This window comes from Salmo salar, chromosome 18 (genome assembly GCF_965601325.2).
Source record: "Salmo salar chromosome 18, fSalSal1, whole genome shotgun sequence".
Classification (NCBI taxonomy): domain Eukaryota; kingdom Metazoa; phylum Chordata; class Actinopteri; order Salmoniformes; family Salmonidae; genus Salmo; species Salmo salar.
Window position 1 is genome coordinate 73,078,872 of NC_138308.1, and position 27,592 is coordinate 73,106,463.

The window sequence follows — 27,592 nt, forward strand, 5'->3', positions numbered from 1 at the left end:
TCTTGCTCAGATATTGCTCAATTTAACCAATCAAACAGTACATAACATTGGTGTCATGAATAAAGAATGAACATTTAACAGCAACTGTCTTTTTTATTTTATTCAAAACTCAAGTAGAAGGCAACTTACAATTCATTGTTTATGCATTTTGTCTTGCAAGATCAAGGGGCTAGTTACTTTCTTATCAAAGCCATACTTGAGTTGTGATGATTTACAACATCCAATCCACTGAGTCAGGTTATAACATTTGCACCCGTAATCCAGCATTCAGAGACAGTATTCTCTCAGTAAAAGAGAAAGCTTTTCTCTTGAACTGATCTCAACCTCAATCCCTGGCTCTAGTCTAGCAGGCTGTTTTGTCTCTTTGCAACAAAGAGCAGACTCAAAAGCAGCCTTTGGTGGATTGCAGGGGTGGGGGAAGGGGGGGGTGTACAATCAACCATGTACGACAGACTGTAGCCTACCTGCACCAGTGAACAGGGACCAAGCATATGCAACACCAATGAAAACATCCTTATGGTGGCTGACTGGTTCTATGGCTGTCTTGTGTTCAAGTCTACCAGCATTTTAATGAAAATCGTAATAGGCTGTTGTCATTCATTCAGTCAAAACTGTGAGAATACTAGTGACATTTTTGAATTTTAGGAATAGGAGTCAGAATTAGAGCACTGTAGGCTTCTACTATAGGTATTGGTAACATGAAAGCACACAGTTACCTGCTGTCAATGGAAATCTTTGAACACTTACAGGTGATGTTGGTAAATGGACAATGACCATGTTGTGAATTGTGCTAACACCCTGGACAAAGTATGTGAAATGTATCAGAAGGCTGTCTAGTCCAACTGCCCATGCAACAAGTTTCCACTGTGTGTGAAACCGGAAGACACTGGCAGGTCATATTTAACATACAAATGGTCAAGTCAGTAATACCCAACAAACCAGAATACTTATATTATAAAAAGAGGTGAAAGCGCCAAAGTATAAGAACTTTAACAAAGAAAATCCTACTCAAGACTTGATTTATATAGTAAAAGAGCCTACTGAGGTGCAACAGAACCCTATAAACACGTCTTCTATAAGACCCATTCTGTACTTTGCCTAATGCATATTTTTCTTGATGCAATGACTATTCTTCATAAACACTGTTGAGAGGAGTCCGGGGTATTAGTGTTAAAGGCGAGTAAATACTTTTTATTTTTTTTATTTGGTTTAACTACAGCATGATCTTACAACTGTTCCCAATAAACGACGAATGTTCCCCGGCAATCTGAGTCGCGTGTAATTACAATATGACAGGGTCTCTCCAAGGCACCGACTTTGGCACGTTTCCCAGCACTTGTCACGCCGAAGAACACTCAAACACACCAGCAGGAAAGGGGGGGGGGGGGGGGGGGGGTAAAAATCCCAAACTAACAAATACTATAATTGATCCCTTCCAGCCGTGCCAGACACTTAAACAACCACTATGCTCTCCACTGTTTGAACAAACCTTCTTCTGTTTACCATCGCCAAATACACTGGGTAGCGGTCACATTTTGCCTTTCTAGTTTAGGGTAACTTGGGGGAAACCGTCCACCTTATGGGAAATGTATATTTTCAACCAAAAAAAAATTAAGATTTAGATATGTACATACTGGCTATCCTTAGGCAAACACATTTTGAAGGGGTGGGGTTTATTTATTCAATAAATACAATTGTGTAACTTACAGATGATTTGTACTACTTTATTAAAAACTGGTAAAAAAATAAATAATAATAATCTAACCAAGTGGATTATTCATCTTTAGGCTCCCCTAATGGTATATTGTGCATGTGAGATACACAGACACTGAACAAAAATGTTAAAAGCAACATGTCACGTGTTGGTCCCATGAGCTAAAATAAAAAAAGATGTCCGAAATTTTCCATACGAAAAAAAGCTTCTTTCACTCAAATTTTGTGCACACATTTCTGACATCCCTGTTAGTTAGCATTTTGCCTTTGCCAAGAGCCACCTGACATGTGTGGCATATCAAGATGATTCAACAGCATGATCACTACACAAGTGTACCTTGTGCTAGGGACAATAAATGGCCACTAAATTGTGCAGTTTCGTCACAACACAATGCCACATGTCTCAAGTTGAGGGAGCATGCAATTGGCATGCTGACTGCAGGAATGTCCACCAGAGCGGTTACCAGAGAATTGAATGTTCATTGCTCTACCATAAGCCAACATCATTTTAGAGAATTTGGCAGTACGTCCAACCAGCCTCACAACCGCAGACCACATGTAACCACACCAGCCCAGGACCTCCACATCCGGCTTCCTCGCACAGCCATTGAAGAGGAGTGGGACAACATTCCACAATCAACAGCCTGATCAACTCTATGTGAAGTAGATGTGTTGCGCTGCATGAGACCGACAGTGGTCACGCCAGATACTGACTGGTTTTCTGATCCACGCCCTTCCTTTTCTGACCAACAGATGCATATCTGTATTCCCAGTCATGTGAAATCCATAGATTTTGGCCTAATTTATTTATTTAAATTGACTGATTTCCTTATATGAACAGCAAAGCCACCCCTTACACCATCACACCTCCTCCATGCTTCATGGTGGGAACCACACATGCGGAGAGCAACTGTTCACCTACTCTGCATCTCACAAAGACAAAGCGGCTGGAAATATGAATCTCAAATTTGGACTCATCAGACCAAAGGACAGATTTCCACCAGTCTAATGTCCATTGCTAGTGTTTCTTGGCCCAAGCAAGTCTCTTCTTATTGGTGTCCTTTAGTAGTGGTTTCTTTGCAGCAATTCAACCATGAAGGCCTGATTCAGTCTCCTCTGAACAGTTCATGTTGAGATGTGTCTGTTACTTGAACTGTGAAGCATTTATTTGGGCTGCAATCTGAGGTGCAGTTAACTAATGAATTTTTCCTCTGCAGCAGAGGTAACTCTGGGTCTTCCTTTCCTGTGGCGGTCCTCACGAGAGCCAGTTTCATCATAGCGCTTGGTTTTTGCAACTGCACTTGAAGAAACTTTCAAAGTTCTTGAAATTGTCTGGATTGACTGACCTTCACGTCTGAAAGTAATGGACTGTCATTTCTCTTTGCATAATTGAGTTGTTCTTGCCATAATATGGACTCGGACTTTTACTTAATAGGGCCATCTTCTGTATAGCACCTCTACCTTGTCACAACACAACTGATTGGCTCAAACGCATTGAGGAAAGAAATTCCACAAATTAACAAGGCACACCTGTTAATTGAAACACATTTCAAGTGACTACCTCATGAAGCTGGTTGAGAGAATGCCATAAGTGTGCAAAGTGGTCATCAAGTCAAAGGGGGGCTACTTTTAAGAATCTTTTATTTAAAACATTTGGATTTGTTTAACACTTTTAGTTACTACATGACTCCATATGTGTTATTTCATAGTTGTGAGGTCTTCACTCTTATTCTGCAATGTAGAAAATAGTAAAAATAAAGAAACCCTGGAGTGAGTAGGTGTGTCCAAACTTTTGCCTGGTACTGTATATTTTTGTAAATGACCCAATATTTGACCAATGTACCTCAAAATCGTTTTGTTAGAGTGATTTAAAAAGTTGAGACGCAAGATTAAATTTTTAGGGAAACTTTTCCAGGGAAAGTGTTGGGGGGAGAAAAAAAAATGTGGCAACAAAGTAGTTTGAGAATTACAGGAGGGAGGGAGGGGGGGCGTTTAAACCCAAGTTACCCTCCATGGATCAGCTATTAAAAACAAAGCCACTTAGACAAGTTATGGTTTGCAGAATACTCACATTAATTTGGGTTGCCCAATCATTCATAGCCTGCAGCAGGTGGGGCGGGAATTTGCCTCTTCTAATAAAAAATTCATATTGCTTTCATCTAACCTCAGGTTGTTTTAAACTAAAATGAATCAATATGTTGGTATTCAATTCTCCAATTGCGCATCCAATAAATTATGTATGCGCTATAGGTGGGCATGTTCAAATGAATTAAGCAGGTTTTGGGGCTGTTTTGGGCAGTACAAATTCCAATATTTTAAATTGACAAACTCTGCAAAGTGGAGGTTATAACAAAACATCGTGTTTTTTTTTTTAAGAAAGTTCGTGCACACAAATCAACCCATATAGTCTTTGTCCGGAGTTGTAGGGTTTGCTTTACAACCAAGCAGTCTATTCTTCTATGACAGTAAAACTATCCAAAACAATCTAATAAAAATTTGGGTAAATTATAATTCTACCTCTTTTTGGTCTTGGGAAGCTTTCGTGCAGGTGAAAAACAACTTTTTCCACAAAGTGCTGAATGTTGCTGTGCTCTGGTCCTCGGACAAACACCATCCAGTCGTGCGTAAAGCCTTCCACCGTGGGTTTCTTTCTGACCTGGGCACGATGTCCAAGTTCTAGTTTCACCTGAACAGCACCCTGTAACATCCAAAATCATATCAGATATTGTTGCCAATCGAAGGCTGGACTGGCACCATGGCAAAACGATGGTCTCAATAGGTACACACGCAATGCGTGGAATAAATCAATTAAAACACTCACGTTGCAGAATAACACATTTCGATTTGATATAGGCCTACTCAAAATCCCATACACACTATCCGGCATAGCATTTCAGCAAAGAAAGCATCGGGTCTATAGCCTGCCCTATATTGATGTTCATGAAGTAGCTTTGGCTACCGTGGTCTATACGCTACAAACTGCAAGTCATTTTGAACAACGCCGAAAAACTATTAAAAGTCTAATTTGCCAGGCTAGACTTTTTTCATTATTTTACTATCCAAGCATCACTTTCGCACTAATGTTCCTATACACGAGATATGCGGCATTCTATACGCGCTTCCCAGCTCAACTAGTTCTAACCAAGAGCTATCTGTGTGTCTACTGTACTTCGATAGAAATATGGCTGGAAATCTTCTGCTCAGTCGCGCCGGGCAATTCCGCCTTCTTCTAGCAAAGAAAACAATACCGTGCAACACACCCTTGCTAAGCATGGTCGCAAGCAGTGTACTCACCGATGTGGCCATTCTCGAGGCCGCGTTCTACCGCTATTTCATGGAGAATTTGTTTTAAATGAGAAGATAGAGAAGTGCATATGGCTGATGGCGGACATGGTCTCTCCTAATTGAACTCAACCCCGAGTTTCAAAGGCTGAGGAGCAAAATAAGACGCATGCGCTGTTTTGTGCACTGACAAGCGCCGCAGACGAGCAGGGGGAAAGCGAACCAATGAGACAGCGCACACGCGCAGACAACCAATGCATGGGCTATAGTAAATCCACCTCACAATTTACCCACATAGGCAAGTGGCTTTCAAACCATTGATGAGTGCACATAGTTACCCAGCCTGAACAGTCAAAACATACATTTGCTCTCTTATAACAGCGTTGACTGAAGCACTTGATACTGTAATATAACATTATCCAATATATCAAACATAGTCTACACTCTGCTATTAGATATTTGTTCAATCCTCTATTAGCCTACAATTGGATGTCAATATACTCAAACAATATACTCAAAAATATACTTTCCGCAAATGGTCATTGAATCCACACAATCATTCATACACCATCCATATCAAAACAAACAACATATTATGAGGCCCAAAATAGATAACTATTCATATGTTTTTTGATTCCAACATCTCATGTTCCTTGAACATTGCCAGTCCATAATGACACCCAAGTATGCTTGATCTGGTAATGTGGTCCAGAGGCTCCATATGGCGGGTGTGACGCACTTGCGGAGCCTCCGTTGGCTTGCGGAGGCCAAATCAAGCGCCGTACCACATCGCTGCGCCTCCCAACTTTTGTAACAATGTGGAGGGCTCGGTATAGCGGCATATAACTCTGTATTGACATGATAGGTTGACGGTTGGTGGGGGCGGTACGTCCTGTATAAACATGAACACACTTTATTTACAACTTCATTCACAACAGCTCTGGCCTCGGTTTCCCAAAAGCACGTTCATCATTACATCTTTCATAGGAGCAGTCGTTAAATCTCCCAACTGTTTCCCAAAACCATCGTTACTAAAGTTTCTCTTGAAAACGCTCGTTATTAACGACTGCCTCAGACCACTCATAGAACAGCTAAGTACGTCGTTAGAAGCTTTTTTTGACCTTCCGCATTACTTTATACACAGCCGATCTCTGCTAAACATAAAATCAAGATTTTTACCCGTCTTTTTTGGAACGCCCGTAACGAATGGAACAGGTGACTACAAATACAAATTTGACAATTGGAATAGATTGGAAAGGGAAAACCCTGATCCAAGAGCAGTGCTTCCTTTCTTTCGATCCTATCAGTATGAACACATGCCTCAAATACACACATTTTTTAACAAACATTCTCTCTGTGTGGTGTTTTTGGAAACTTATGTTACATCTTCAGCCATTGTAAGAAAGATGCATGTTAAAACACACATTAACCTAAATGCCAATTTATGCTTGCTCTGGCAATGCGATCCGGGGGCTAAAAACTGAGGGTATGACGCAATTGCTGTGCCTCCGAAGGCTCCGCAAATGCATCACACCCTCCGAAAATGCATCACACCCTCAATACGAAGCCTCCAACTACAACATCGTCCAACCACATAATTGGATCAAGCACAAATTGGCTTTAACAATGCAGGGGCTCTGTATAGCTCGCATTGATGTGATTGGTTGACTGTAGGAGCGGGTGAGAGGTCATGTATAAACAAAAACTCAATTCCTTGACAACTTCCTTCACGAAGCATGAATGGACTGACTTCTGCAGAGGCCGCATAGCAGTAAATGCTGTACAGCCAATGCATCTTCTGGAATGACCATAAATCAGCTTTAAACATCTTGATTTTGAACTACAGGCTAACACCGAATACCAATTCTGATCATGTCTACATATGACGTTAATGAGCTCAATATAGTTTCTGATTGAGATATCAATGCAAGGGTTCAGTTTCCACTTTCCATCAGTGGGCTAACTATTTTTTCTTAAGTTGTGTCAGTATCACAAGAAAGAGAACCTAACAATATGGACTTAACAAGTGTTGTATTCGACAACCAACCAACTGTTCATCATTCCCCATTGAAAAATGTAATTGTTTTTACAATCACCTTGATGTTGCTTCTACTTTAATCTCGGTTAGCCCAGAGTTAAAGTCTCACATAATTGGTCAGCCGCTCGATTAATGTTGAGTTCTTAACCAAGTGGGAATTTACCACATTAGACTGGTAAAAATCCACTTGAATGGCCCTCCAACTGGTATTTACGGCTTCACAACTGGTAAATTCCCAACACCAACTTGGTTACGAAAGCAGCATAAGCTTTGTGTCCATAGGTGTTAAGCCCAGGCACTACAAAGGAAAATGAGCAAACTAGCTAAATCTGGTGCAATGGCATGTTGTACATGGTCCCTGACAAATAGAGCCCCACAGTGGAGGTGTCATAATACCCATAAAACCTAGCGGTCAAACAAGGAATTGGTTCCAGTCGTTTTTCCACCTTTCATTTTTCCCATAGGGGATTTTACATATACTTAAAATAAGGCCTTTTTTTGTGTAGGCTTGCCCTGGCCTGTTGTTTCGATAACCGTGTCTGTGTGTCTAATCTTTTTAGGACAAGGTGACTTTCATCAATACATTCACCTGTATTTACCCCCCCAAAATGAAATGCTAATTGCTGCTAATGTGGCTATCATAAAGAACTACAAATGCCATGATGATTTGGACGAGACTGACGAATCGAGGCAAAAATAAGAATCTCTGGATTAACTGTCTAATGTTCGCTACATTTAGTAACGGATAAATTGGCTACGTTTCTTTAAACTGACAATTCTTTTAATTGTCTTGTGCAAGTTTTAAATTGACAATACTTGTTAGCAAAGGTGTCGGGGATTTGTAGGAGCTTGCAGGGATTTGTAATCAAAGGAGCTTACATGGATTTGTAGTCTTGCATGATGTTTTATTTTGACGCTAATTAGCATTTTAGAGTCAGAGTAAATAGAGCCAAATATATTGATAAATGTCACCTTGTCTGAGAGAGATTTACATGGTTATCAAAACATCACGCCAGGGTAAGCCTACACGAAACATAGCCCTTATTTTAAGTGTTTCTAAAATTCCCTATGGGAAAAATGAATGTTGGAAAAAACGATTGGAACCATTTCCCTGTTTGACCGCTAGGTTTTATGGGTATTATGACACCTCCACTGTGGGGCTCTATAAATGAATTAATAAATAACACCCTTGAGTTTTGCACACCTGGATTGTACAATATTTGACAACTATTCAATTTAAAATCCTTCAAGCTCTGCCAAGTTGATTGTTGATCATTGCTAAACAGCCATTTTCAAACCTTGCCTTAGATTTTCAAACCGATTTAAGTCAAAACTGTAACTTGGCCACTCAGGAACATTCAATGTCATCTTGGTAAGCAACTCCAGTGTAGATTTGGCCTTGTGATTTGTGGTCATTTCCTTAGTAGGTGATGTCAGAGGTCAGCATGTGGGAGCTCAGGATGATAGATGCGTTTCCACTAGTAATTACCAGCTGGAGGGGCGGTAAAGTGGATTTTTCCCAGTGGTATGTGGTAAATTACCCCTTCCCCCTTGGTTACGAACGTAGCGTATGGGTCGGATGTACCCTCCCCTTGAGAAATTCGAAAGATGCGCACCTGCGAAATGGTGATTTGTCCAAATAACCAGTGATGAAAAACCCATGCACCAGAACTATTGCTGCTCATTAGCTATCGGTGCCAATAGTCTGAAGGAAGATCTACTGTACCATTTATGTAGTCTGCCCACTAGCGATTACTTCTGCTTGAACACATGGATTATTGTTAAAAAGGTAATCATGATTTTATTGAGGATCAGGTCAAGTGGTGTCCTAATCTGACAGCTCTTAATATCGGTAGAATGGAGGCAAGCACAAAAAGATGACCTATTGCAGAGGTGGTGATGCATGCAGTGCCAAACCAAAGCGCCATGACAGGATGGATTAGGATCGATTCCTCATCAGTCCGTTAAAACAGGAAGTCCAGAGAAAAACCTAACCAAGCCAGCTTTGGCCATAGTCACTTACACAATAGACCAATCCAAATCATATCAAGTAAAATGAAATATTTGTATTGCACACAGAATGTTTGCTGAAGAAACGCTATAGCCTTGATCACACCGATAGCATCATTGCGCAAAATGGTACGCAGCATCATCTGGATATGTGTGCAACAAAAGTTCAACATTCACCTTCTGCTACCATTTCTGTCAAGCCATCTACGCATACAGTTTGACGCATATGTTCAATAAATCCAACGTATGCACCACACCGAACGCACTGCAACTGCCTCTGCAACACAATGCTACAATGCAAACCCAGGGTTCCATTGGAAATGAATGTACTTCTGGTGTACCAAAATGCAATGACGCTGTCGGTGTGATCGAGGCGTATCCCAAGCAAGCAAACCTAGGATGACAGTGGCAGTGTCATTATGTTTCAATTTAATTTTTGTATTATATCGTGTCCTTGACATTTAATGTAACACTAGGACCAATTATCACTGGCTCCACCAGTTGAGCCTACATACTCATCAACACCATCATGTCTGTGAGGACTGGTTTGACGAAGCCACTCATCAAATCAAAGTTTATTGGTCGTGTACTCAGTTTAGTAGATGTTATAGTGGGTGCAGCAAAATGTTTGTTACTTGCTCCCAACAATGCAGTAAAATGTCAAACAAGTACACAAATAATAATAATAATAAAGAAATAAAGAAATCCAGCACATTCACAGAGAAATTTCACTTGTGGTGTCAGAAACTCAAGGCAATCATCCTACATTGTTCAAGGTCACAGCACAGTTAATTTAATAGAATAGAAACATTTCTTCACACTTGACCATTTCCTGGAAAACTAAGTCCCAGTCTTATCAACAATGTTATTTGAAAAACGATTTGCTTTTATTAATGATAACAGCAATTTACAGCTAGAAGGCAATCTCAGTTATGAGCTTGCATGCTGAAATGAAGGAAACAACCATAAAAAAAACTTGCTAGTGAAATGTTGATCTAACATTACAGTAGGTTTCTTTTGGCAATTTGGTGTTTTATAGGATGCACAAGATCTGTGTCCAGTGATTCTTCCTCCTCCTCATCATAATCAGTAGGCTATATCCAGATGAATGCAAGTTTAAATATATGTATGCAATAATAATCAATTCAAGAAAAATAGCATTCTTATTTATTCAAATATGACATCATTCTTTATTCAAATAAGTTTGAATGACATGAACGTTATGGAATTATTCAATTGCGTTTTCCATACTTATTTGACGCTTACTGCACGCCGTACTCCCATGTGTTTTTTGCCAGTTCTGGACCAGAGGTACAGTTTGAAGTGTATTGCAATTACAGATATTGGTTGATCATTTTTAGTTAGAAAATGTAAGTCTGTATTACGGTCTGTAATGGTAAGGTGTAGACGTTTAAAATACTGCATGTTTTATGTGGAATAAGATTTCGCGCGCTGCAATCTAACGTTATTGGCTATTCAGTGCAGTGGCCAGTTTAGGAGCTAGCTCACCAAATTCATTAAACTTTGCAAGCTAGCTGGGTATAATTTCAACAGACGTTCTGTTAGTTTGTCTCTAACTTAATGCCAACTCTAACTTTGTGTTATTTGCAAGTTATCAAGCCCTAAAAATGATTAACCTAACTGAAGGTGAACGTGACTTAGATGTACAGTAAAGTTAGCTGTAGCTTGATATCTAGCTAGCTACTGAACCAGTATATTTGCGTTGGACACCTCTAACGCTCAGAAAGCTCCGACTCAAACTCCCATTCACCAGCTCTGCAAACGTTATAATGTAAAAATACGTTAATTAATCACCAAATGTGCAGTTTCGCTGAGCAACTATCTCCATTTACTCTCGTTTCGGCCGGTATGTACAAACAAAAAATGTCTACATTTTAAAAACAACAGAAAAAGAAAAGGGTATTCGGCACTTCCAAATGTGTGTTGAGCTGTTGTGGGCTTCCGACCTGTTCGTGGTTGAATGGGAGTTTGAATCGGAGCTTTCTGGGCGTTAGAGACGTCCCTAATGCACAGATGCTGTTTTAGCTAGCTACAGTACATTTGTTTAACATTTGCAAGCGTCAGGGAACTTGGCTGGCTAGCTCAGTTCCAGGAAACTCATCATGATGGTATTGATGTTTTCTGTCTCTACTAATAGTAACCCCAGGTACACCAGCAGCTAGACAGCCACGCTGTTGGTAGAGTTTATGGTAATTCTACCAAATGTATCCCATTGCATTAACAATGTAATGATAATGTGCTATCTGTTCTGCCTGCCTTAACCAGTAACTAAATCGTTTTGGAGGGCAAGCAACAAGCCATAGTCAATTCTGCTATCCACAAGCGTTAGGACTGTCACTTTCAAAGGCACAGGAATGAGCATTTTAAACAATGTCACATTGTTTACACTAACAATGGCGAGCCAGCAGTACAGGCCTGTTTACATTGTTAGTGAACAAGTTAAAGGCAGTCTAGAAACCCCTGAATACTTTAATTTACATGTTTCACTGACTATTGTCCCTCTTTGAGTTTGGAAAATGTGCCATGCAGCACAGTGAAATAACATCTATTTTTTTTAAGACTATATCTGGGTGTCAAACCTCAACAATAGTCAGACTAGAGCAAGTTGAATATGTTTGAACATAGTCATGTCAATCCATAAATGATTTTGTGCCATCTTGCTTATGCCTAATTCAACAACAGCAACTTTGTTTTTACACTCTCAAAGAATATGAATGTTAGTTTATTCCCTCTATTGTCTTTTATACACATTTAATAACACTGCACAACAATTTAGGCCACATTTCAATCCCTTCACAACAAAATGTCATTTTATGGAACCAAGCACCTTGTGCAGTGTAATATCAACCAACCAGCATTGACAGGTGGATTTTATCCTTTAATCCTAGTCAGTCACGTCACAAAGGCCTACGATAAGTTTCAACCATAAACACCAACTTGTCGAAGACAGTTGTCAGAAGTCTACTTTTAGCATTGAATATGAGAGCCTTACCTCGCTATACGTTTGGGTTGCAGTAGTGTGGCAGTTTCTGTGGATGCTGTATTACGTCGTTGAGAGTGAATGTTATAGCTGCGTCAGGGGCTGTGAATGGGCTGTTGCACACTGTTGGCCTGTCACTTATCAGCTCTATAATAGAGGGGGAACGGGTGGGGCTGGAGTGCGGTGCGGTAGGGGGGGCTACATTGTCTCCCATATTCCCCCTCTGTTCAGAGTCTCACACACAACACATACAGATCTCCCTGGCTATCAGCCAGCCAGGCAGCCAGGGTCCCGACAATAACCATCTGGTAGTCAGTCCACTTGTCTGTCCTCTCTGCCTCATTGTCATTCTTTAATGGAACAACAACCTGAGATGGTCCAAGTTTCAATGTATTCAATGTAGCGACTAGCAAACTGCTCGGGGGCCAGTCATCTGTCTGTATTCGGGAAGGTGTCTCGTGAATAATGCATTCAATTCATGCAAAATTATGTCAGTGGCCAATGCCACCTGTCAGAGCTTTAGTTCACACTGCGGGGGTCGTCTTTCAAAGGGATGCAGGTACCTGCTTGGGGGCTGTTCTTCAATGTAGGTACACAGTACATTAGGCTAGTTGTAGCCTATATGACACAGCAGATGGCTGGAGTTTGGGGAATCACTCTGTCTTTGGGCAGTTCAGCTCCTTTCGTAGGTTGTCATGTCAGTCCGCTGGGAGCTAGGACAAAAAATGTCATGTAAAATGTCTCTTTGAAACATGGCCAGAAAGTTTGATTTTCCAGGTATCCTCTTCAATAACCTTAGTTTTGTTGTGTACTTTTTATTTTCAACAAGGAGAGCTCCGTTCTATTTGAGTTTTAACTTCTTTAGAAATATTCCCGTTTCTGTGCTCTCAATCCAAAGCATAATCTTTCGGTCTTTCTCCCTTACTCGCAGGCATGACCAGAGAAGATGAGTGAGAATTTGAAAAAGAGATTTGACTTTCCCAGCCCGCTCATACAGGCCCAGGTAAAGTGCTGACTGAGAGATTGTCTCTGGATTGGGGATGCAATGGGGGTCATACTGTTCAGGTTATTGTGAGCCAGGATCCAACTCTGTAGTAAGCCTGTTGTCTATGTCTGCAGACGGTGAGGAGTCTGGTTGCGGCTGTGCTGAAAGAGAAGGGCCAGAATGAGAGGATCAGCCAGTCCTCCACCCAGGTAGGTGTCTGGCCTTCAAATGTGTATCTGAGTATCATGTTTGAGTGTGACGCTGTGCCTCAGGCTGTAACATTTGTTTCTGACTGACCCGCTGTGTTTTCGATTGATGCAATTTGTTTATGACCACATCATGTGCCTTTGACTGTGTCTGACTCCTGGCTGTGGAGTCCCTGTAGGAGCAGTGCCGTAGTGGCTGTGCCTCTGCCTCTCCTGTGTCTTTGACTGTGTCTGACTGTGTTGCAGGGCCCAGCTATGGAGACCCTGTGGGAGCAGTGCTGCAGTGACTGTGCTGCTGTGCGCTCAGCCTGCTGTGACGCCGTGGTGCTTCTGGTAGAGCAGGCCCATGCCGACCTGCACTACATACTCAACAGCGTCCTCAACCTCCTGCCCTCTGCCAGGTATTACACACACACGCACGCACCAGGGTTTCCGTAAAAAAAAATGTAGCGCCGGACATTTGACCGGAAGCATTTTTTAATTTACTGGACATTTGAGAAATTTCCGGACCCATATGCATTGGGCACGTGACCTGATTAGGGCGTCCACACACGGTGCTCAGAATTACAGAAATCACATTTAGATGATGGTAATTCATATTAACAGAACATGCAAGTCGAGAATGCAACGATGTGTGGTCCTTCTTGAATTCTGATGTGCTCTTTGAAGATGTTAGAATAACTGTCCACATTTACTTTTCCTCAACCAGCAAGATGAGTAACGAACAGCAAAAATCACTAGCCTATATCAGTCTACTATCCCCCATAGTAGAAAGTTGACCTATTTTATAGTCAGCTTGTCGAGTAAGAAATAGCCTATTCCAAACAGGCTCTCTGACCGTTTTGGGACGATAGATTTTATTTATTTTACCGTTATTTTACCAGGTAAGTTGACTGAGAACACATTCTCATTTACAGCAATGATGTGGGGGAATAGTTTCAGGGGATAGGAGGGGGATGAATGAGCCAATTGTAAGCTGGGGATGATTAGGTGGCCGTGATGGTATGAGGGCCAGATTGGGAATTTAGACAGGACACTGGGGTTAACACGCCTACTCTTAGCATAAGTGCAGTGGGATCTTTAATGACCTCAGAGAGTCAGGATACCCGTTTAACGTCCCATCCAAAAGACGGCACTCTACACAGGGCAGTGTCCCCAATCACAGCCCTGGGGCATTGGGATATATTTTAGACCAGAGGAAAGCGTGCCTCCCACTGGCCCTCCAAAACCACTTCCAGCAGCATCTGGTCTCCCATCCAGGGACTGACCAGGACCAACCCTGCTTAGCTTGAAAAGCAAGCCAGCAGTGGGATGCATGGTGGTATGCTGCTGGCTCCCAAATTCATACAACCAGTAGGCCTGGGCTACATAAAAACAAGTTAAAAAGCAATGAATCTGATGCAACAGATTAGAACATTTAGCTTAAAATGTTGATCAGCTATTATTTCATCACATTATAAGCGCAGCAATGCGCACAAGGCATTAGGCTACGCTCAAATGTTTGTTCCATAATGCAATTTACAGGGGACAACACTGTTGTCAAAGAGCACTGCACATGCGAGCGGTTTCATGTGACAGAGATGGAAATATCCATTAGAAAGAGGGGAGATCTAATAGGATTGTGCCTTTTGGCTACTGGACAATGAAAGAAAGTTGATATAAAATAATTGCCTCCACGGATATTTTGGCAAGGTAAGACATGCCTCATAATATGTAGTAAAACGTTCAGGTTTCAAACAATTAAGTATATGTTTTCAAAACGCATAGTGCCTCTAGCTCATTGCAAAGTGGTGTGTGATGCGCTGATGAAGCCTGCTGTCCGTTGCAGTCTGAGATCCTGTAGCAGCAGCAGATTTCCCACTGAAAGTATCTGTAAGCTGTACGCGTGCGATAAATAAGATGCATAACAATATACTCTACACGTGCCAATTTAATTCTGCATATTAACCTATAGACCGCTAAGCCTGACCAGTCAAATGTGTTTACATTGACTGGTATTTCCATCAATGAATAGGCTAAAAATAATTATTTGCAATGGGATTATTTTTTTTTTATTCTCCCGGACCTGGCACTCCTGGCCAGAGCCAGTTTTTTATTTCTCTTTTTCATTTTTTTATAGCCCAAAAGCCGGCAATTACCGGCTAACGGAAACCCTGGCGCGCGCACACACAATTCAGAAAATATGTCTCGGCTTGTATCACAGCCTTTTATTACACATGCTCAGAGTTCAGACAGACTTGATTAGAGTCAGACTCATAAAAATTGTCTTCTACCGTTGTTCTTCTTCTACAACAGCCTCCCGCGCGCTATGGAGGTCTTAACAGAGCTTAGCCATACTGTCAGACATGAGCCCCTCCCCTTATCTCTCTTTGGTTGAACACTTATCAGCACATCCTGTTACACAGTTTTGTCACACCAAACTGTAGAGCAGTTGATCGGGCTATATTAAAAGTCATGGAACTCTTTCGATAGTAGTTCTGTAGCATTGAAAATACACTGCACCCCACGTATAGGCCTAGAGATCATATCCGTGCAGAATGATAACCATGGCCACTATGATTCACTGTATGACATTGAGTATGTTCTTTTTTTATTTCCTTTTTTGTTGTTAACCAAATTCATTCAGGTCTGTTACAGTGGTAAACATATTGCATGATGGTGGTGTATTGGGATCTGAACACTCTGCCCTGTTGACATTGCATTGCTCATAACACCTTGGGCCCTCTGCTCTCACTGTAATAAGATGGTAACAAAGTAATTTCACTGAGGAGGGGACACGCTGTCTTTGCCACTCGCCAGGCTGCTGCTACTGCTGACTTTGAGCTATTGATCGTGCTGAGGTAATGGCCAGCGCAGCAGGAAATGGAACGCCAAACAGCTTGTGACCTTTCCCATCTCTGACATTATCGCATGCGCTGTCTAATATCATTGTGTAAGTGTACAGTGTGCTTCTCTTACTGCAATGGTCACCAACCGGTCGATCCTGATCAACTAGTCGATCTTCAAGGCATTCATAGTCTATCACCAAACATTTCTGTAGAAAAGCCAATGATAAAGCCTTGAGCTCCAATCTTTTTTTATTAGTCTTGCACTGTTGGCGGTAGGTGCACTTGATTCAGAAGCCCTACGCTGGATAGGCAAAGTGTTCCCATTTTTAACTATTTTATTTGTCTGAAGAAACTAACTCGGCCTACCCGGCGGACCAGGAGAGCTAAATCAAGTGCTCCTACTGCGCTGGCCAATCGGATAGCTTAAATCTCTGTGACTACAGCTTCCACAACCCCACAGCAAAGTTTGTCCAGTATGAAGGAAGTTAGAGGAAGTTTTGCGAGCCAATGCTAACTAGCGTTAGCGCAATGTTAGCATTGGCTCACAAAACTACCTCTAACTTCCTTCATACTGGACACAGACATAAAAATGGTATCCACAAGTTCATCTGACTCTGGGGAAGTATATACAGGGCGTCACTGTCATAATCCCGAAGTATCCCTGTAAGGTCCTCTGCACAATATAGCCCTAAGCTATCTGGGTTTTCTGTAAACTGCTAGTTATACCCCTGGCCTTATTGATTTTTTTTTTCCTTCTTTTTTTCCCTTATGAACAGGAATGTGCAGGGGTTGATAAAGGTGATAGGAAGGCTTCTCCAGGTGCAAGCGGACCAGCGAGACAAAGGAACGCCCTTCACTTGTCCCTACTCCATCAGGTTAGTCCACTTCACTTGTCGTTAGTCCATCAGGTTAGTCCACTTCACTTGTCGTTAGTCGATCAGGTTAGTCCACTTCACTTGTCGCTAGTCGATCAGGTTAGTCCACTTCACTTGTCGCTAGTCCATCAGGTTAGTCCACTTCACTTGTCGTTAGTCCATCAGGTTAGTCCACTTCACTTGTCGCTAGTCCATCAGGTTATTCCACTTCACTTGTCCCCACTCCATCACTTGTCGCTTGTCCATCAGGTTATTCCACTTCACTTGTCGCTAGTCCATCAGGTTATTCCACTTCACTTGTCCCCACTCCATCAGGTTAGTCCACTTTTTATTTTTCTTTCCCGTGGTCTGATGTTGGGGGCCATATAGGACCATACACAAGGCTCTATTTCTCAACTTTACTGTGACCACTTGAGGAAAGATGTCTAGGCTACTTTTGATTCATAACATCAAGTTAGGTTCTGAGTGTGAGACTCTATTGATTGGAGTGAGGTGCCGGTCTTTGAGTCCACATCTTATCACTACTCCTTCAGGTAATTCCATGCCTGCCATGGCGCATTGTGGCAGCCTTGGTAGTTTACTCCTGCAAACGTATCCTTAGTTATTTGTAAGTGTTTTCTATGTGCATTGTTTTATCGACTTTTAGCTGATCAAGTATTGAACACAGAACTAAGAATGTTACTAACAACGTTAAATTAGTTAACATACTTTTGGTCATGTAGTGTATGTGGACACCTGTTCATCGAACATCTCAAATCGTGGGCATGAATATGGAGTTGGTCCCCCCCCCTTGCTGCTATAATAACCTCCATCCTTCTGGGAAGCCTTTCCACTAGATTTTGGAACATTGTTGGGGGGACTTGCTTCCATTCAGCCATGAGCATTATTGGGGTCAGTCACTGATGTTGGGCGATTAGGCCTGGCTCGCAGTCGGCGTTCCAATTCATCTCAAAGGTGTTCGGTGAGGTTCCACACCAATCTCGACAAACCATTTCTGTATGGACCTCGCTTTGTGCACAGGGACTTTGTCATGCTGAAACAGGAAAGTGCCTTCTCCAAACTGTTGCCACAAACTTGGAAGCACATAATCATCTAAAATGTAAATGTAAATGTAGAATGTCATTGTATGCTGTAGCATTGAGATTTCCATTCACTGGAACTAAGGGGCCTAGCCCAAACCATGAAAAACAGCTCCAGACCATTATTCCTCCTCCACCAAACTTTACAGTTGGCACTATGCATTGGGGCAGGTAATGTTCTCCTGGCATCTGCCAAACCCAGAAGCGTGATTCTCCACTCCAGAGAACGCTTTTCCACTGCTCCAGAGTCCAATGGCGGCGAGCTTTACACCACTCCAGCTGACACTTGGCATTGCGCATGGTGATCTTAGGCTTGTGTGAAGCTGCTCGGCCATGAAAACCCATTTCATGAATCTCCTGGCGAACAGTTCTGGTGCTGACATTGCTTCCAGAGGCAGTTGGAACTCCGTAGTGAGTGTTACAACTGAGGACAGACTTTTTTTTTACACGCTTCAGCACTCAGCGGTCCCGTTCTGTGAGCTTGTGTGGCCTACCACTTCGTGTTGCACCTAGATGTTTGCACTTCACAATAACAGCACTTACAGTTGACCGGGGTAGCTCTAGGAGGGCAGAAATTTGATGAACTGAGTTGTTGGAAAGGTGGCATCCTATGACGGTGCCATGTTGAAAGTCAGTAAGGCCATTTTACTGCCAATGTTTGTCTATGAAGATGCATGGCTGTGTGCTCATTTTATACACCTGTCAGCAAAGGGTGTGGCTGAAATGGATGAATCCACACATACACTATATATATATATACACAGAAGTATTTGACTACTTCTCCAATCAACTAGCTAATTGTTTGGATTCAAGTACCAGCTCAGATCCTCCTCGATCCTCATCTCTTTTTATCTCATCTCCCATCTACTGGACCAAAGGCTGGACCAAAAGATACAGAAATGGAAGCAACTATCACTCACTACACCCAAGATTTTCTCAGTTAACATATTAAAACAACCCTGTGCAGGGATCTGAGCAACAGCCTTATGCAAGACGGTATCTTGCGGAAAAATGCAGATGACGGGGCGGTAGGAGACTAATTAACAAACTTAAGTCTGTTGTGTGCACTCGTAATCCGAGCAGTACATCATGCACAACTGAGGCTTTTAAACTCAAGGTCCATAAACGACAAAGGTTTACTACTGAATGGTATCATCACTGATAGAGGTCTAGACATTCTCTTTCTCACTGAGACTTGACATCAGCCCAATGAGTACATATCCCTCTACCATTTCCTTCCATCTGGCTACACCTACCTGGAATGTCCTCGCACATCCGGACAGGGTGGCGGATTGGCTGTAATCTGCAGGACTGACAGCACTGTGATTTTACTGCAGTACCAGCTGTCATGTTTTGAATGAATGTCTTTCAAGATCAATGGCTCTGTATCAGCACTGTCTGTGTTAATTTGTTGGCCTCCCTAACTTTCCTGCTGAACTATCTGAGCTACTAACACCCCTGAGCCCTTGCTATGCTAGTGCTTGGTGATTTCAACATGCATGTCGACTCCCCTGACTGCAGTCTCTCTACCGGCCTGGCGGATGTCCTGGACAACTTTGGACACCAACAGCACGTGGACTTTGCCATCCACAAGAAAGGCCATAAACTGGACCTGGTCTCCACAGGCGTGGATCTCGCCAAATTGAAAGGAAATGTGTCAGGGCTGTCCGACCATAAACTCATCACCTTCACCCTAGCTATTCCTCTACTCATTTGGCCCAAGAAACGCTCCATTCAGTTTAGGTGTCTGAAAACAGTAAACACTGGCCAGCTTACTAAGCCAGTTACTGACTCTGGCTTAATACAACACTGCCGGCCTCCATACTGGATGAAGTTGCTCCTTTGAAAACCTTTTATGGTGTCTTTCTCCAAATCTCCTCCCTGGTACACTGAAGAGCTACGCTCTTTCAAAGCAACTGGCCGTCGTCTAGAACAACCGTATAACTGTACATGCGCAGATGTAAACTCAGCAAAAAAAGAAACGTCCTCACTGTCAACTGCGTTTATTTTCAGCAAACTTAATGTGTATGAACATAACAAGATTCAACAACTGAGACAAACTGAACAAGTTCCACAGACAGGTGACTAACAGAAATGGAATAATGTGTCCCTGAACAAAGGGGGATCAAAATCAAAAGTAACAGTCAGTATCTGGTGCGGCCACCAGCTGCATTAAGTACTGATGTGCATATCCTTCTCATGGACTGCACCAGATTTGCCAGTTCTTGCTGTGAGGTAAATGCAGCTCGGACATCCTACTACTCCCAACTGATCAGCAACAGCAGTGGTAAGTCCGGGTGCTGTTCTCTACTGTGAGCAAGCTCCTCCAACTAGGGCTGTGGCGGTCATGAAATGTTGTCAGCCGGTGATTGTCAAGCAAATAACTGTTGGTCTCACGGTAATTGACCATTAATTAACATAAACACATTTAGCATCTCCTGGCTTCCACACATAGACTACAAGCCACTGATGCAGACCTTTGGAACATCTACATTTAAAAAAAAAAAATCTAATACATCCATGTAATATAACCTACACCATTATTTCTTTTAGACTACATTTGCTTCATATCATCTTTCTTTAGATCTATTTCAGAAGAACAGAAGAGCATCCTCTGGGTTGTCCTTATGTTAGGCCATTGTCTGGCTATGTCTGTGGGCTACACTTGTTCATTTAGCAGGCCAGATTTGCTTAGTATTCCGTGGCATTATTTCATAGTATGAAGAATACAATTGAACATAGCTGAATAAAATAGAAAGGATATTTTCTCAACGGTTTGAGGGAGTGCGCACATGCGGCTATTCTGTGTTAAGCAGTTAACAAAGCAACAGGTACTCCTATTTGCTTCATTTATAGTAATTTACGCAACTGTAGTTGTGATACAAATGTTGGGCTATATGTTTTGATTTTTAATATGTTCTAAGGCTGCATGATGCAACTCTAAATGTTGATTTGAAAAAAGTTGCATGAAAAGCATTTGCTTTGTTTTTTGCACAGGCTGCACACACTTCATCAGTCTCTCATTCACAATTTGACAAGCACTTGAAAAAGCCTCGAATTTCCCGGCGGCATCTCCTTTGTGTAACCGTAATGCCTCCTAAATAAATCCATGCCTTTCCGGCCAGTGGCCGTTGTGTTCCTTGGGCTGACTATAATCATTATAATTCCCTTCTCCCGGCTGCGTGCTCCGAAGCACCTCTCATTCACATGGCTCTCTCATATCTCAATTCTTATTACCCAAGCTACAAGTGAAGACAGACACATCGGGGACGCAACAGCGCATGTCCTTATCGAATTCCGAGGCGCATATTGAAGATATTGGAAGAACTGTCCACATTTACTTTTTGTCAGACAACAAGATGAGTAGGCCTAACGAACAGCAAAAGCACTAGCCTATGTCAATCTATTATCCGCCATAGTACAAAAGTTGACCTATTCTGTGTGAGAAATAAATATTCCAAACATAGTCTGGGACAGTTGTAGGATGCGATGGATCCCAAATTAATACAATCACTTGCTTCAAATTTTTTTTTTAAAACAGTGAAGCTGATGCAACAGATGAGAACATTTAGCTTAAAATGTAGATTAACTATTTGGCTTTCTTCACATTATAAGCGCAGCAATGCGCACACGGCAGTAGGCTATAAGTATGAATGTTCCAAAATGCGATCAATTAGCGAGAAAACACCATTCTCAAAAGTGACCGCGAATGTGATTATGCATGCATTTTTATGGTGAAAATGATCTTCCCCGAACTTTAAACTCACGCAATGTGTGTGTGTGTGCCAGATAGGCTGAACACCCATTGTAAAGCAAATGAATGTGCTTCATTTTATGAAGTCATTTGGACACTTTACACACCGGTGATAGGCTACATGTGCAACTATATTTTGAAAAAGTCTGGGGGGGGGGGGGGGGAAAGGCATGCGCTGTTTCTTGCCTTACTGCATTCAAGCTGGTGATAGGATATTCACAAGTGATAGGATAATATTGTCACCCATCAGACTATTCTTGATTTAATGTTGTCTTTACATATGCTAAATAATATATGTGTGAATTTGCTTTGATTTAGAATGGATCGTTATCACGCTCCTGTCTCAAAACAGGGTCAGGGGAAAAAATACATGTCATCTATGCACTTAAATAGTGAATGTATGACGCATTTCCCGTGGTTCCTTTCATGCCAGCCAGGTAGGCTAAACTCCTGTTGTAAAGAGAAGCAAAGTGCTTAATATTAGGAAAGTTGAGAAATAAATATATTAGGCCTAGCCTATAGAAAGTTGTTGGTATCCTCCTTTTTTCATAGAGGCCATCAAAACTATGTTTTCAAATTGCATAGTCTATAGAAATGTTGCGTAACATGAGCTAGTGGGTTCTAATGAAGTGTTTGATTACATTTTCTATTACATTTGCATTGATGTCAGAGTGATTTAAAGGGACAATAGAGTGCTGAGTACCAGGTGGTTAGCAAGTTTGGTAGGCTACTAATGACCAGCAGCAGCATCAGAGCTTGGAGAAGCCTAATTACCGCGACTAAACGGTCACATAGAAATTGACTGCGGTCATGACTCGTGATGTGGTGGTAATACGGTCACCATAACAGCCCTACCTCCAAACTGTGAACAATTGTGCTACCTCAGCCTTCCCAGAACGGTGCAATCAATACCTGTGCTTCTTTCAAAGCAAACTTTTAAAACATTAATAGCACCTTCCTGACCTCCCAAGCCCCTTTAGTTGAGCTACCAAGTCCTATGCTCCCTGAGTCAAGGTTCCCCACCTTCACTGCAGCTGATGCAACCAAGCTGGTTAGGACAAAGACGCCCATCACTTGCTCACTTGACCCTATCACCACCTCACTTGTCAAGACCTGCTTACCTGCTCTGGAGCCTATCAACAAGTCTCTCATCACTGGATGTGTCCCTCATTCAGCTCAAACTGTCTGCAGTCACACCAATACTTTAAAAGTCTGGATCTGACCCTGACAACTTCCAGAACTAAAGGCCTATTTCCAACCTGCCCTTCCTAAGCTCCTCAAACGTGCTGTTTGTAGTCAACTCCAAAGCCATCTGGCCACCTACTTGAGCCCATCCAGTTGGGTTTCAGAGCTAGACACAGTACTGAGACTACCCTGGTAAGGGTCACTAATGACCTCATGAATGCTGACTCTGGGGTTGCCAGCATCCTCTGACTGCTGGACCTCAGTGCAGCATTAAACACGGTCAGCCATGCCATCCTGCTAGACAGCATGGAGAAGGGCCTGTCAGACACGGTCTTGGACTGGTTCAGGTTCTATCTCACTGATCTCTACTAGTTTTGTAGCCATCGGTCCTAGTAAGTCAGAGTTGTGCTCCGACATGGGTCCCTCAAGGCTCGGTACTGAGGCCACTACGGTTTTGTATCCACATTCTGCCACTGGGAACATCTTGAGGAAACACTGACTGGGCTTTCACTTTTATGCTGACGACACACAGCTGTATGTCTCCACAAACACTGACACTGCCAATGGCACTGCACTCCTGGTCAGCTGCCTGCAGGACATCAAAACATGGATGCAGTTGAGTTTCCTGCAGGTAAACTGCAAGTAGACAGAGGTCGTCCTGATTGGCACTATCATTACCAACATCACCAGCTACAGCCTAAATATTGACGATGTCGAGGTTCGCAACCTGGGTGTGATATTTGACAGTCAGCTCTCGTTTGAGGCGCACATCAAGAGTTTGACCAAAGTCACATTTTTCCATGTAACTCCCTTTTTGTTGGCGCATCTACCAAGTGCCTTAACAGGCTACAATATGTCCAGAACTGTTCCTCACATCAAATCAAATGTATTTGTCACATACACATGGTTAGCAGGTGTTAATGCAAGTATAGCGAAATGCTTGTGCTTCTAGTTCCGACCATGCAGTAATATCTAACAAGTAATCTACCAATTCCACAACTACCTTGTACACAGAAGTGTAAAGGAATGAATACGAATATGTACATAAAAATATATAAATGAGTGCTGGCCGAACGGTGTAGGCAAGATGTAATAGATGGTATGGAGTAGAGGTCCACCGATTAATTGGAATGGCCGATTTAATTAGGGCCGATTTCAAGTTTTCATAACGATCGGTATTTTTGGCCACCGATTAGCCAATTGTATTTTTTTATATATATTTTTTTTCCCCTTTAACTAGGCAAGTCAGATTTAAGAACACATTCTTATTTTCAATGACGGCCTAGGAACGGGGGTTAACTGCCTTGTTCAGGGGTGGATTCGTTTTTACAACCTTCTGGTTACTAGTCCAACGCTCAAACCACCTGCCTTACATTGCACTCCACGAGGAGCCTGCATGGCAGGCTGACTACCTGTTACGCGAGGGCATCAAGAAGCCAAGGTAAGTTGCTAGCTAGCATTAAACTTATCTTATAAAAAAACTATCAATCTTAACATGATCACTAGTTAACTACACATGGTTAATGATATTACTAGTTTATCTAACGTGTCCTGCGTTGCATATAATCGATGCAGTGCCTGTTCATTTCTCATCGAATCACAGCCTACTTCGACAAACGGGTGATGATTTAACAAGCGCATTTGCGAAAAAAGCACTGTCGTTGCACCAATGTACCTAACCATAAACATCAATGCCTTTCTTTAAAATCAATACACAAGTATATATTTTTAAACCTGCATATTTAGTTCATATTGCCTGCTAACATGAAATTGTGTCACTGGTCTTGCGTTCATGGCCTGGCTCGTTGCGAACTAATTTGCCAGAATTTTACGTAATTATGACATGCCATTGAAGGTTGTGCAATGTAACAGGAATATTTAGATTTAGGGATGCCACCCGTTAGATAAAATACGGACCGGTTCCGTATTTCACTGAAAGAAAAAACATTTAGTTTTCGAATGATAGTTTCCGGATTCGACCATATTAATGACCTAAGGCTCGTATTTCTGTGTGTTGTGTTTATTATATTATAATTAAGTCTATGATTTGATAGAGCAGTCTGACTGAGCGGTGGTAGGCACCAGCAGGCTCGTAAGCATTCATTCAAACAGCACTTTTGTGCGTTTTTGCCTGCAGCTCTTCGCAATGCCTTACGCTGTTTATGACTTCAAGCCTGTCAACTCCCAAGATTAGGCTATAATGTTACACTGGCAATACTAAAGTGCCTATAAGAATATCCAATAGTCAAAGGTATATGAAATACAAATCGTATAGAGAGAAATAGTCCTATAATTCCTATAATAACTACAACCTAAAACTTCTTACCTGGGAATATTGAAAACTCGTGTTAAAAGAAACCACCAGCTTTCATATGTTCTCATGTTCTGAGCAAGGCACTTAAACGTTAGCTTTCTTACATGGCACATATTGCACTTTTACTTTCTTCTCCAACACTTTGTTTTTGCATTATTTAAACCAAATTGAACATGTTTCATTATTTATTTGAGGCTAAATTGATTTTATTTATGTATTATATTAAGTTAAAATAAGTGTTCATTCAGTATTGTTGTAATTGTAATTATTACATATAAATAAAATCCGCCGATGAATCGGTATTGGCTTTTCTGGCCCCCCAATAACCGGTATCGGCTTTTTTTTGACCCGCCAATAATAGGTATCGGCGTTGAAAAATCATAATCGGTCGACCTGTATGGAGTACAGTATATACATATGAGATGAGTATTGTAGGGTATGAAAACATTATATAACGTGGCATTGTTTAAAGTGGCTAGTGATACATCTAATACATCAAGATGCAGTAGATGGTATAGCGTACAGTATATATATATATATGAGATGAATAATGTAGGTTATGGAAACATTATCTAATATAAATAATATAAAGTGGCAAGTAATAAATTGATTACATCAATTTTCACATTATTAAAGTGGCTTGAGTTGAGTCAGTATGTTGGCAGCAGCCACTCAATGTTAGTGATGGCTGTTTAACAGTCTGGCCTTGAGATAGAAGCTGTTTTTCAGTCTCTCGGCTCCAGCTTTGATGCACCTGTACTGACCTCACCATCTGAATGTTAGCGGGGTGAACAGGCAGTGGCTCGGGTGGTTGCTGTCCTTTGATCTTTTTGGCCTTCCTGTGACATCGGGTGGTGTAGGTGTCCTGGAGGGCAGGTAGTTTGCTCCCGGTGATGCATTGTGCAGACCTCACTACCCTCCAGAAGTCTCTCCGGTTATGGACGGAGTAGCTGTTGTACCAGGCGGTGATACAGCCCGACAGGATGCTCTCGATTGTGCATCTGTAAAAGTTTGAGTGATTTTGGTGACAAGCCGAATTTCTTCAGCCTCCTGAGGTTGAAGAGGCGCTACGGCGCCTTCTTCACCATGCTGTCTGTGTGGGTGGACCATTTCAGTTTGTCCGTGATGTGTACGCTGAGGAACTTAACTCTCCACCCTCTCCACTACTGTCCCGTCAATGTAGATAGGCGGCTGCTCCCTCTGCTGTTTCCTGAAGTCCACGATCATCTCTTTTGTTTTGTTGACATTGAGTGCGAGGTTATTTTCCTGACACTACACTCCGAGAGCCCTCACCTCCTCCCTGTAGGCCGTCTCGTCGTTGTTGGTAATCAAGCCTACCACTGTAGTGTCGTCTGCAAACTTGATGATTGAGTTGGATGCGTGCATGGCCACGCAGTCGTGGGTGAACAGGGAGTACAGGAGAGGGCTGAGAACGCACCCTTGTGGGGACCCAGTGTTGAGGATCAGCGTGGTGGAGATGTTGTTTCCTACCCTCACCACCTGGGGGCGGCCCGTCAGGAAGTCCAGGACCCAGTTGCACAGGGCGGGGTCGAGACCCAGGGTCTCAAGCTTAATGACGAGTTTGGAGGGTACTATGGTGTTAAATGCTGAGCTGTAAGCGATGAACAGCATTCTTACATAGGTATTCCTCTTGTCCAGATGGGTTTGTGCAGTGTGATGGCGATTGCGTCGTCTGTGGACCTATTGGGTCGGTAAGGAAATTGGAGTGGGACTAGGGTGTCAGGTAGGGTGGAGGTGATATGGTCCTTGACTAGTCTCTCAAAGCACTTCATGATGACGGAAGTGAGGGCTACAGGGCGGTAGTCATTTAGCTCAGTTACCTTAGCTTTCTTGGGAACAGGAACAATGGTGGCCCTCTTGAAGCATGTGGGGACAACAGACTGGGATAAGGATTGATTGAATATGTCTGTAAACACACCAGCCAACTGGTCTGCGCATGCTCTGAGGACGCGGCCGGGGATGCCGTCTGGGCCTGCAGCCTTGGGTTAACATGTTTAAATGTTTTACTCACGTTGGCTGCAGTGAAGGAGAGCCCGCAGGTTTTGTTAGCGGGCAGTGTTAGTGGCACTGTATTGTCCTCAAAGCGAGCAAAAAAGTTGTTTAGTGTGTCTGGGAGCAAGGCATCGTGATCCGCGACGGGGCTGATTTTTCTTTTGTAGTCCGTGATTGACTGTAGACCCTGCCACATACCTATCGTGTCTGAGCCGTTGAATTGCGACTCCACTTTGTCGCTGTACTGATGCTTAGCCTGTTTGATTGCCTTGCGGAGGGAATAGCTACACTGTTTGTATTCGGTCATGT

The 27,592-nt window shown here is 42.4% G+C and overlaps 2 protein-coding genes across 5 annotated transcripts in view; one reads left to right on the plus strand and one right to left on the minus strand.

The window, feature by feature from the left end:
- mllt3 (MLLT3 super elongation complex subunit) overlaps window positions 1-12,180 on the minus strand; it is a 49,591-nt gene extending 37,411 nt beyond the window's left edge. The window contains exons 1-2 of one of the 2 annotated variants that reach the window (XM_082965108.1): window positions 12,057-12,180; window positions 4,231-4,411 (exon numbers count right to left, since the gene is read on the minus strand). In XM_082965108.1, the coding sequence (XP_082821234.1) occupies window positions 4,231-4,327 (97 nt within the window). In that variant the 5' untranslated portion in view covers window positions 4,328-4,411; window positions 12,057-12,180. Of the gene's footprint in view, window positions 1-4,230; window positions 4,412-5,007; window positions 5,169-12,056 lie in introns of those variants that run through there. The other variant, XM_014155785.3, reaches the window with a different exon arrangement.
- focad (focadhesin) overlaps window positions 10,294-27,592 on the plus strand; it is a 76,910-nt gene continuing 59,611 nt past the window's right edge. For 2 of the 3 annotated variants that reach the window (XM_014155779.3, XM_014155781.3), the window contains exons 1-5: window positions 10,294-10,354; window positions 12,976-13,047; window positions 13,164-13,238; window positions 13,482-13,636; window positions 16,840-16,938. In XM_014155779.3, coding sequence (XP_014011254.1) covers window positions 12,991-13,047; window positions 13,164-13,238; window positions 13,482-13,636; window positions 16,840-16,938 — 386 coding nt within the window. In that variant the 5' untranslated portion in view covers window positions 10,294-10,354; window positions 12,976-12,990. Of the gene's footprint in view, window positions 10,414-12,975; window positions 13,048-13,163; window positions 13,239-13,481; window positions 13,637-16,839; window positions 16,939-27,592 lie in introns of all 3 variants that reach the window. The other variant, XM_014155780.3, reaches the window with a different exon arrangement.